This window comes from Thalassophryne amazonica, chromosome 9 (assembly GCF_902500255.1).
Source record: "Thalassophryne amazonica chromosome 9, fThaAma1.1, whole genome shotgun sequence".
Taxonomy (NCBI): Eukaryota; Metazoa; Chordata; class Actinopteri; order Batrachoidiformes; family Batrachoididae; genus Thalassophryne; species Thalassophryne amazonica.
The window spans coordinates 45,890,003-45,902,183 of record NC_047111.1 but is presented as its reverse complement, the minus strand read 5'-3'; the positions used below and the strand labels follow the sequence as shown (position 1 = coordinate 45,902,183).

At 39.7% G+C, this 12,181-nt stretch overlaps 1 protein-coding gene across 1 annotated transcript in view; it reads left to right on the top strand.

Moving 5' to 3' along the window:
- Window positions 1-648: 648 nt before the first annotated feature.
- acsl6 (acyl-CoA synthetase long chain family member 6) overlaps window positions 649-12,181 on the top strand; it is a 138,164-nt gene continuing 126,631 nt past the window's right edge. The window contains exon 1 of the mRNA XM_034177985.1: window positions 649-791. Within this exon, the coding sequence (XP_034033876.1) occupies window positions 746-791 (46 nt within the window). The 5' untranslated portion in view covers window positions 649-745. The remainder of the gene's footprint in view (window positions 792-12,181) is intronic.

Genomic DNA, 12,181 nt, shown 5'->3' with positions numbered 1-12,181 from the left:
ATGGCAACAAGTATTCAAGTCCGAGCAGAGGTCTGCGCTCAAGTGCCATTCTAGTTGAAAGGTGTTATTTTAAACTCAGTCGTAACCACGCGGTGTCTCACTCATTCTGTCCCTTTGTGAGGCTTTCTCAGGATGAAGTGCGTTTAAAGGGCCCTGTCTTAATGTACCACGTGACTGATGCGAGGTTACTCTGTGTCAAAGCTGCACGGTCAGCTCCGGGGACATTCTGGACCACGTGCTGCGACGGATGAAACAAAAGAGCGTGTAATATTAAAGTCACTTCGGTCATGAAATGTACATTTTCTTTAATAATAATACAAAATAACTACACTCGTCATAATTTAGCTATGGTCGTTATAGAAAGAATTTAAATATCCATAGTGATGTCGTGGCGCACAGACACCGCAGAACACATCTCGATTGCCATCTGTAGTCCGACCTGTAAAAACCCTTTTAATTTTAAATGAGGTGCCACTGCGCAAAAGTCAACTGGGTGAAAGTATAAAATCCATTAGGAGGAGGAGGAGGAGGAGGAGGAGGAAGATGATCCAGTAGACCCCCGGCAGCTTCGTTCTATGGTTTATCCTGCTCTCCCACGGAGGCTCCTTGTTCCACAGATCCCATGCCCCCCCCCCCCCCCCCCCCCCCCCTTGTAATCCGTCAGCCTACCGGCGAGGTGCTGCAGTTGCTGGTGCAGATTTTTGAGCCGCTCCTGCGCTCGGACAGCAGACTCAATGACAAAGACATGCTCGCCTTCGTTCTGGTCTCTGGGTCGCTCTGGATCATATTAGGTGAGTTTGGAAACACTTGATTTATTTATGTTTTGCCGTGGTTCGTCGGAGGGCCGGAGCTTCCACCTGCCTGTGATGAGCTCAGGCGCATTGCGTGTCAGACAGCCGGCTTTTTTACGCACCACGATCTGTGGCGCGTTTCGTTCCCGGCACACCCGCTCCTCCTCGTTTGCAATCGATGATTGTTCACCTGCACCATTATTGCGAGCACCGGTGACATTTGGCGGACCCCCGCATGCTTTTTGGAGCGGCTGTTTGAATTGGTGCTTTTGTGCACATGCGGTGGTCGAGCTGCCACGCGGGTGGTTGCGCACTGTGCGGCCCGTTAAAGCATGGTTTTGATCATAAGTGCGTCTATCACAACGAAGCAAAGCGCGTTAGAGGCCGGACAGCTGCTTGAGGTCGTGTGACATTGTGCGCAAAAACCGGACACACGTCAGATGTAAAAAAAAAAAAAAAAAAAAAAGAAGAAAAGAAAAGAAAGAAAGAAAGAAAAGAAAAGAAAAAAAGGAGAGAGCGCAGAAGAGAAACGTGAATCTCCTGCTGCAGTCTGTAATTTTTGTAAAACGCCTCTGCTTTAATTTTATCTGGCATCGGACGCACGGTTTGACTAGGATGCAGGTTATGAAACTGAGATCTTGTCCACCGCGCCTCAGTGATGGAGGGACGATGGATGAGGAGGATGAGGAAGGAGGGCGGATGACGCGTGTGGAAAGAGCGCGTCTGATTGGACGGAGCTGTCCGTGACAAAGTGGTGCTGAAATCCTGCGGCCTGCCGGCGCATGAGCCGGCGCACCGCGTGCGCGCCGCCCCCACAGGGCGCGTTTACGCTCTGCTGCAGACACAAAAGGAACCGAGCTGGAAGGAAGGAAGAGTTTGTAAAATACCACAGTCATGCAGACAGTGTGAATACACCAACAGGTCACATTACTAGCAAGGATATAAAAATAGAAGGTATGAAAAGTATCAGAGGGTTGATAATATGGGCGCTCTTGATCCAAGTAATATTCCCACCAAATTTGATCCATCTTGGCTTCTTTGTTGTTGAGATACACATAAAAGGAGGGTTGGACCATGGTTGCCTTAATCTTTGATCAAACTGCTCCAAAATCTAATCACCTGTAGATATTGATTCAAGTAATATTCCTACCATGTTTGGTCTGGCTATTCTGCTTGGTTGTTGAGTTATACAAAAATACAAACAAATCAAAAACCATGTTTTCCTTGTCCTTGACCTTTTGCCCAAACTACTTAAAAATCTACTCACAAAATCTAATCATGTCTAGATACTGGTCCAAGTAATATACCCACCAAGTTTGATCCATCTTGGCTTCTTCATTGTTGAGATACACATAAAAGGAGGGTTGGACCATGGTTGCCTTAATCTTTGATTAAACTACTCCAAAATCTAATCACCTCTAGATATTCATTCAAGTAATATTCCCACCATGTTTGGTCTGGCTATTCTGCTTGGTTGTTGAGTTATTAAAAAAAAAAAAAATCAAACCATGTTTTCCTTGTCCTTGACCTTTGCCCAAACTACTCAAAAATCTACTCACAAAATCTAATCATGTCTAGATACTGGTCCAAGTAATATACCCACCAAGTTTGATCCATCTAGGCTTCTTGGTTTTTGAGTTATTTAACTTTTTTTTTTTTTTTTTTGGACCATGTTTTCATTGTCTTTTACGTTTGACCAAACTCAATCACAAAATATAGTTATCTCTAGATATTAATCCAAGTAATATTCCCACCAAATATGATCCATCTTGGCTTCTTGGTTGTTGAGATATACCAAAAAAAGTGCAGGGGTGGACCATAGCTTCCTTGACTTCAGACCGAATGACTTCAAAATCGAATCACCTCTCGATATCATCTCAGTAATGTTTCCATCAAGTTTGAAGGAAATCCGTTCAGCCGTTTTTTAAAATTATCTTCTCCACAGGCAAGCACAAACACACCACTGGAAACAGTTCTCTGCTTTGCCTCTTCTCCAGTGCACAGGGTAATTATCCACTGGTGCGAGGGATATTACTGGGATATTATTAATCTGTTGAATATTCTATTACTCAATCAACCGTTTGGCTTATACTTATGATGTCAAATAGCAAAAGTGCACCTCACATTTTCTCAGCACTTGATCAGAACAGAGATGTCTTGAGATATAATAAACGACATTTTGACCACACAAAGGCCGGAAAACAGCACAAGTACTCAACCACTCAAGACCAGCTGATCTCACACTTAGCACGATTAAAGGGGCTCATATTAAACACATTCCCAGTAAGTCTCTCTCTCTCTCTCTCTCTCTCTCTCTCTCTCTCTCTCTCTCTCTCTCTCTCTCTCTCTCTCTCTCTCTCTCTCTATATATATATATATATATATATATATATATATATATATATATATTATACAAATAATGGATGGTAAGGAGTCCAACATAGAGAAATATTGGATGAAGAAAGAAGAAAAGTTATATTGGAGGAAGCCTAGCCTCACCCAATATAACTTTTCTTCATCCAATATTTCTCTATATTGGACGACTTGCCATCCATCAATTGTTATGTTCTCCACCCCCCTCCCAAATTAAGCAAAGAACAAAGAGTCAAGTAAATTATGTCAATTAATTTTGTTGTGAACAGCATATGAATGCTTCTAAAACATCAGTAGCGTGCTTGTCTACCTTCTTATTGTTTTTGGCATCCTTGGGGTTCAATATTTCCACCAGTTCCTCCTCTGTGAACTCAGCAAACCTCGCTGGCAGACGATTTTCTGCTGTTGTTGACGTTTGTTGCCATTTTTTCAACCACTGTCTGTCAGCAGGTTCCTGACCTCTGCTGCGTCATTAGTGATGTCATCTCATGAATAATTGTATGCCGCGCTCAATTGGATAGCTGTTGGCAGTAAGCTCTAACGCTATTGGTCAGTGGGAACCGATCCAATATAACTTTTGGTCCTAGCCTTTTTGGATCCCTTTGGATCCAACATAACTTTCTGGCACCAAGCATGTCAAAATACAGGTAAATGATGGACAGAAAGGCTAATCTGTGATTGGCTATTGCAATCTGAGTGGAGAACATATATATATATATATATATATATATATATATATATATATATATATATATATATATATATATATATATATATACACACGAGGTCTGTCAATAAAGTATAGGTCCTTTTTATTTTTTCAAAAACTATATGGATTTCATTCATATGTTTTTTTCACTGAAAACCAGCTTAATTTTTCGAACCGTGTCCACTTCGATGTGTCTCACAGGTTTAGAAAAACTTTTGATCAAACAACGCGCCAGTCTCTCAGCAACTTCTCAGACAAAGGAATTCCGACGAGGGGCTGGACGACTCCTCCCACAAGGAGTGCTCACAGGCGAATGACGTCACCGACAGGCGTGGAAAAACTCACGCATGCGCACGAGGGTTCAAGCATGTCTGACGTAAAAACATATGAATGAAATCCATATAGTTTTTGAAAAAAATAAAAAGGACCGTTACTTTATTGACAGCCCTCGTATGTATTTGTTAATACCATTATTGTAGGGTTCAAATACGCTATTGTACTTTATACGCTAGTTACCGGCTTTGTTTAACCTTGTTGGCTAGCAAGGTATAGTTGGCTTATTTACAGCTAATTTAACTGTAGCTCATCTAGCTATAGTTAGCTTATTTTCGTGATTTACATTTTTATTTTAGATGGTGTAGATTTTTAATGATACTTCAGTTTATGGGTTCTTTAATAGATATCAACATATAGTATCTAAGTTTGGGGTTTCCATTAGATAGCATATAGAATATGTATTTTGTCTTCCTATAGTAAGCTAGCAGGGTGAACTTTAGATACATATCTAAAATATATTACATCATAGCTTCTGTTTCTATAATAAAATAACCATATTTATAGCTTAGCCTACTAGCTATAATTTAATTTTACTACTAGTCTACAGACGAGGTATACGTATAATACAATCTTCTCCTTTATGATTATTTAGGTTTTAGAATCTAACACCTACATATTATGTAGTAACTATATTTCTTGTATATGTTGTTTATTACCCTTATTGTGTAAATATCACTTATATACATGACATCCATTTCATCCCTGGTTCTCAAGACCAGGCACCTAAGTGGCTCTACTCTATTCTACTCTTCTTCTTTTTTTAGATATTTAGATATACCTTAGCATACACTAGTAGAGTTCTACCTTTGTTCTACCTTTGAATTGGAATGTATTATAGAAGACATACCTTATTGAATTTTCATATTGTTGACTGATTCTGTTTCTGTACCTGTCACTTTAAATGCAAAGGGGGCTGCTGTTTGCAATTCCAACTTTGAAATGGGGTGCAGGAGACGTGAAAAAGACTTAAAAGTCACCTCCATATTGTCCTTTCAAGTCAGCTATCATAGCAATTATGGCAATTATGTTTTGTTTAATTTTATTTCATATGTGTGTGGCCACAGCAGATGGTCACCCCACTGAGTCTGGTCCTCTCAAAGTTTCTAAATATTAAAAAAAAAAATTGTTGTGGTTGTCCTTATTACTGTTCCAAATGTGCTTGCTCATGGAGAAGTGTGGTACCATGGAGAAACTTTTGTTGTAATTTTGTTGTAACTGTTTCTCTGTGAGAGCAGATTTTAAGGTTTTGTTATTGAGGTTTTGTTCATGGACTGGCGCCATCTTATCTGGCTGATCTGGTGGAACTTTACGTGCCAGCCCGGGCTTTGCGGTCGCAGGATGCAGGACTTCTCTGTGTTCCCTGGGTGAAGAAGAAGACAGCAGGTCAAAGAGCCTTTTCTCATCGTGCACCCACCCTGTGGAACAGTCTTCCTGCGACCGTGAGGCAGTCAGAGTCCGTGGACATTTTTAAGTCAAGACTGAAAACCCATTTTCTTATGAATAGTTTTTATTTTTTTTATCTGTTTTATTCTTTTACTTCTGTTTTTAATTATGTATTTGAATTTTTTTTATTCATTTTTAATTATTTATTTAAATTTTATGTTGAATTGTTTCATGTGAGGCGCCTTGAGGTGGCTTTTGCTGTGATTTGGTGCATTAGAAGCTAATTAAATTGAAATTGAAAATTAAATTAATTTGGCTTGCTGGTTGTGTGCATCTGTCACACACTCAGCAAGCAAAGGTTCATGGGATGAACGTGTGTGACATATGTCATAGAAGTCTAAAACAAACAGTTTTGTACCTCAGTATCAGTTGCAGCAAGAGATTTTCTGTACACACATACAGAGAGAACAGTTTGAAGAGATTTGACATAAAGCCCAAACTATATTTAACTGTAAAAAGTAGATGACATGCAATATTGCGCAACGTGAACCCTTTAAATTGTGTTGAAAACAGTGAGTGATTGTCAGCACTAATTGTTACTGATGCTCATACCTGGTTTAGCACTTTTAAAGTCACCATTCTGTCCTTGGCGGAGAATTATTTAAAATTGGTACAAACCATCTTACCTGCAGTTTAAAGAGATTAAGCCAAGATTAAATCACTTTACTGTTGCCATATATTTAAGATAGTGAAAATATATGTACCAACTATATGAACCAACTCAAATCATGCTTCAAGCTGTTTAAAAGCAGCTTCCATGATTTTATCATCATTGGTGTAGACCAATTTAAAACCAGTCAAAACCTTGAACCTGAAAACATTTGAGAAAGAGTTTTGGTACTGCAGTCGTACTTTACGTGCAGGTTTGGGTAGGATTACTTTGAAATGTAATCCAAATGTAATCAGATTACAAGTAATCCAAATGTATGTACATACATACTGTAATTTCAACTGTCATCACACCCCAACAGGACACCCTGCTACTCTGCAATATTAATTATTCATTTTAATCGCTATCTAGTGCAGCTCTCCACATCCTGTAATCCTATTCTTTTTCCCTTCCTCAATATTTAATTAAAACATTGGCAATTGTTGCACACCACATTTTGGCAGAAAACAGTTGACAAGAAATAATGCTGCATCAATGACTGTAAACTGTCTGATGCACATAACACAATAGTTTCACCTCTCCAAGGAATAATGACATCTATGAGTCCAAGATGTAACAAGAAGTCAGGAAGCATAGGAACGGACAAAAAGTGAGTTGTGAGATATAGTATGCTGAGCATATTATTTACATTAAGGCTGTTAAAAATTTTACTTTATAGTTTGGTAGCCAACTCGATCAACAGCATAGCAATAGCATAGACTGAATTAAATGGTTCACACAAGGTATCTTTTTCAAAACTTAATTTAGATCAAAAGTGTTCAGAGACTCACATTCCAAAGGATCAGCTTTGTAGAGAAAATGTTATATGGGCTTCCAAACAGTCAGGTTAACTAAGAATATGTTTGTTTCCTTAAAATTAACCATTTGCCTATATATTTTAAATAGACCTAGGCGAGGACCCCATTGCAGAGAACTGCAAGCAATTACACTCTAAAATTTGAACCGCTGTCACATTGAGAAAAAGTGAGGTAACAATTTGCATAGAATTTTTTAAGTTATTTCAACTTAACTAGAGATGTCTTGTGGCATCAGTTAAAAGTTGAAACAACTAAGTTGAAATAATTTTTTAAAAATCTATGCAAATTGTTACATCAATTTTTTCTCGTTGAGACACCAGTTCATTCTTTAGAGTGTAGACAGCTACATGACAGCTAGAAGAGGTTTTTATCATTCTAAATAATAATTACATTCACAGATTAGAGCAGCAATGCGGCAGGCAAGAGGAATGGCCTAAACTCAGGCTTGGGTCAGACACACGGTAATCAAACCAAAAACAGCCTCAGTTTATCTGAGGGGAAAAACAGGAGAGTCGCTCAAAGAAACCAGCCAGAGTTCAGTCACTAGAGTTCTCAACAGCAGTTGTTTTTCAGGGGGTTAGACAGCAGAGTTATCCAAAACAGAGAATGCATTCATTGACGAGAGATTCTAAAAAACACAGAGTCCATAACAGTTGGTGAAAGACAGTATTCCAGAATAGCAGCAAGGACATATAGTGTGGAGTCAAAAACCCTGTAACCACAGCAAAAACAGAAGGCAAGAAACAGGCGTCATAGTTATAGTAGAAAAATTATAGTAACATGGAATTGAATTAAAAAACACTGCAATATAGAATGCTAGAGAACAAATACAATACAATAGTAATAACAATAACCTAATACAATCTGGCCACACGGGGATGTTCTAATGGTGGTTATGAAGGACGACGTGATTAAACCCAGTTGGGAGGGGCACACAGATGCTGAGGTCAAACTAACACAGGAGAAGCAGCAGAATAAGTGCATGGAACCAGAAATTTGACTTCAACCTCTGACATTGATCATTGACCGATCCTAATCAAAATCACTTCAAATCAAATCACAAAAAGAATTATTTCCTTCAAAAGAACATTTAAAATTTCAACTACACTTTGCCAAACGGCACATGGGCGAGAGCCTAAATTTTGATCACCTTTCTTGTGTTAAAATCCTTCTCTGTGCCATTTCACTATGAAGATGGTTCGATGGTGATACAACAGACAAAAGTTGAACCGTGTGCACTCTATCCAGTCATGTCTACAAAAACCCGTCACTCCTTCAGAGTTGTCATGGATGGTTTGGAGGCTTCCCTCACTCATATCCTTCTTGCACAGTCACTAAATTTTAAGAACTGCTGACTCCAGACAGATTTGCCGCTCAGTGCCATACTGTTTGTCTCACACCGTGATGGGTGTAAATGAATATTCAATGAATTGGAAATCTTGGCATTGACAACAAGCTTTATGTTTCGTTTGTCCAATTACTTATGGCCTCTGATCATGAAGGACCTGTATATAAAAATGGCAGAAAATAAAGCAATTTTTCAACCCCCCCCCCCCCCCCCCCCCCCGAATTAAAGCTGAAAGTGTTCATTTTAACCCCATACTACAGAAGCAAGATTGCAGAAATTGTATCACTGTCCAAATTCCGATGAACCTGACTGTCAGCTTTACATTATATCATATAAAACATCCTTGAAAGGACATAAATTTCAAAATTTTCTATTAGTGGATGCAGAATAACTGTCAAAGCTGAAATACTCGTACAACAGATCATGCAGATCGTTCCCATCTGAACACAAAACTGTTGTCTCCACTCAGTCTGTCCTCTGTGTAGCCGTCTCACCGTCATCAGTTCTTAATAAATTAGTTCACATGAGATTTACTAATGCATCAAATCACCGCTAAAACAATCAATATTAAACTGAACTGGTGTTGCATTGACTCTTTAGTGGTTGGATTCAATCAATAACATTAGCCGCACGCTGTGAGAGGCTCCTTGCTGATTCAGCAGGCGCTGCCATTCATTCTCATCAGTATCGCTGGACAGTAACCAGTAATGATTCTGACTAAAGTGCTGGTGCAGGGATGTGCATCGTTCTTCTGAGCAATGTGCTTTATTATTTATGTTTGGACCTTTGTTGATCGCTCCTTTTGGAGTTATGATCTGGAGCACAATGACACAATCAGCGTTTGCGGGTTGAGAGAAGATGTTAGTTTTGTTAAATATCACATGCATTCCTGGACTCGCAACCTCACAGGATGCACAGTGATGATGAGCTGTTCTTTATAGTACAAAACAGTTTTTATGTACCATTTACAGTTGAAATTCCCCTGATACATAGAAGCACCTCTTTTCATCTGGTCTCCTACTTGCTCTCAGAGACACGCCCATTGAGCCCAGCTGTACTTTGTCAGACATGCCCATGCACAATCTTTGGGAGAGATACAAACTCCTCATTTGCACCTGGCACTAATTTGTGGGGGGAATCAGATTGTGATTAGATAGTGCTTAACCTCACGCATGTACAGTTTGAAATGCACGCGAAATATACTGAGGATGGGTTGTGATCCAGTCAGCTAAACCACCTCCGGAGGTGATCAGGGGTTAGGATTGAATGCCAGCGTAAACGCAAATGCATTTCCAATCCACATACAACTACACTGGCAGCACCAAATGGTCACTGTAGTAGGAAAAGTGGAGTTTTGTACCTTTCCATTAGTATTTAGTCCTGCTGTGATCTAACACATTGTAACATTGTAAGATTTTTAAAGAATTTATTTGTAAATTATGGTGGAAAATAAGAATTTGGTCAATAACAAAAGTTCAGCTCAATACTTTCTAACATAGTCTTTGTTGGCAATGACAGAGGTCAAGCGTTTCCTGTAAGTCTTCACCAGGTTTGCACACACTGTTGCTGATATTTTGGCCCATTCCTCCATGCAGATCTCCTCGAGAGCAGTCATGTTTTGGGGCTGTCACTGGGCAACATGGACTTTCAACTCCCTCAACAAATTTTCTATGGGGTTGAGGTCTGGAGACTGGCTCGGCCACTCCAGGACCTTGAAATGCTTTTTACGGAGCCACTCCTTTGTTGCCTGAGCAGTGTGTTTGGGATCATTGTCATGCTGGAAGACCCAGCTACGTTGCATCTTCAATGCTCTCATTGATGGAAGGAGGTTTTAGCTTAAAATCTCATGATACATGGCCACGTTCATTCTTCCCTTAACACGGATCAGTCGTCCTGTCCCCTTTGCAGAAAAACAGCCCCAAAGCATGATGTTTCTACCCCCCATGCTTCACAGTAGGTATGGTGTTCTTGGGATGCAACTCAGCATTCTTCTTCCTCCAAACATAACGAGTTGAGTTTTTACCAAAAAGTTCTATTTTGGTTTCGTCTGACCACATGATATTCTCCCAATTGTCTTCTGGATCATCCATATGTTCTCTGGCAAACTTCAGATGGGCCTGGACACATACTGGCTTAAGCAGGGGGACACGCCTGGCACTGCAGAATTTGCGTCCCTCTGTGCGTAGTGTGTAGCCTTTGTTACTTTGATCCCAGCTCTCTGCAGGTCATTCATCAGGTCCCTCCGTGTAGTTCTGGGATTTTTGGTCATCGTTCTCATGATCATTTTGACCCCATGGGATGAGATCTTGCGTGGAGCCCCAGATCGAGGGAGATTATCAATGGTTTTGTATGTCTTCCATTTTCTTACAATTGCTCCACAGTTCATTTATTCACACCAACCTGCTTGACTATTGTAGATTCACTCTTCCCAGCCTGGTGCAGGTCTACAATTTTCTTCCTGGTGTCCTTCGACAGCTCTTTGGTCTTTGTCATGGTTGAGTTTGGAGTCTGAATGTTTCAGGCTGTGGACAGCAGTGATGCTGGTAACGCATTACTTAGTAACGCGTTACTCTAATCTAACCACTTTTTTTAGTAACGAGTAATCTAACGCGTTAATCTTTCCAAATCAGTAATCAGATTAAAGTTACTTCTCCAAGTCACTGTGCGTTACTATTATTTTTGCATTGTGGGTCGAAAGCAGCATTAAACTTGGTTTGTGGGCAGGGGGTCGGGGTTCGACTGAACTGCCCACTTTAAGCGGGCTGTGAGCTTTTCATCCGCGGTTTTCTACAGCAGCTCGACTCTTCCTCACCTCTTAAAGCGCGGTGACAACAGCACACCAGCACTGAGCTTCACAAAAAACATTTTTATGCTTTTTTTCCTCCTTTATTTAGAATTCTGAGCTGAGCCGCTCCGTATCTGCTGCTAAACAGATGATCCTCCGCGACGCGTCAACAACTAACACTATTTTCCACTCAAATGCACCTAAACTCTCTTTCTGAGGACCACATGATGTGAAAACGCAATAAAACTTTCTTACCTGTAAATCTGGTCATGTTTTCTGCATAAATAAATGTTATCCACTCTTTGTGCGAATCCAGATGGAATGGGGACGTGGGGCAGGATGTGCCCCCCCCCTCTCCCACAACACCCCTAGATTAAAGGTCCAGTTTTGAAGCCTTTTTTGTTTTTTACTACAACTACTAATACTACTTATAATAATAATAATTTCGACAAGTAAAATGTTTAGAGAGAATTTAAATGTTAGAAAAAATGTTAGAAAGAATTTAATAGTTACATTTATAAACAATGTAGGTTAGAAATTGCAAGTTTTACTGTTACAGTGCTGTCAGCAGTTAAATATGAGGTCAAGAAAGAGGTCTTTATTTTACTTTTTATAAAACAAGTATTTATTTTCATTGAAGTCAAGAAAGGGTGACTATAAAGTGAGTTTTGACAAAACAAGTATCATTGTCATGTTGATGTGGGTTGTTGTCAGCAGCTGGGGAAAGTAACTAAAAAAGTAACTAGTTACTTTTACAATTGAGTAATCAGTAAAGTAACTAAGTTACTTTTTCAAGGAGTAATCAGTAATCAGTAATTGAATTACTTTTTCAAAGTAACTGTGGCAACACTGGTGGACAGGTGTCTTATACAGATAACGAGTTCCAACAGATGCCATTAATACAGGTAATAGGTGGAGGACAGAAGAGC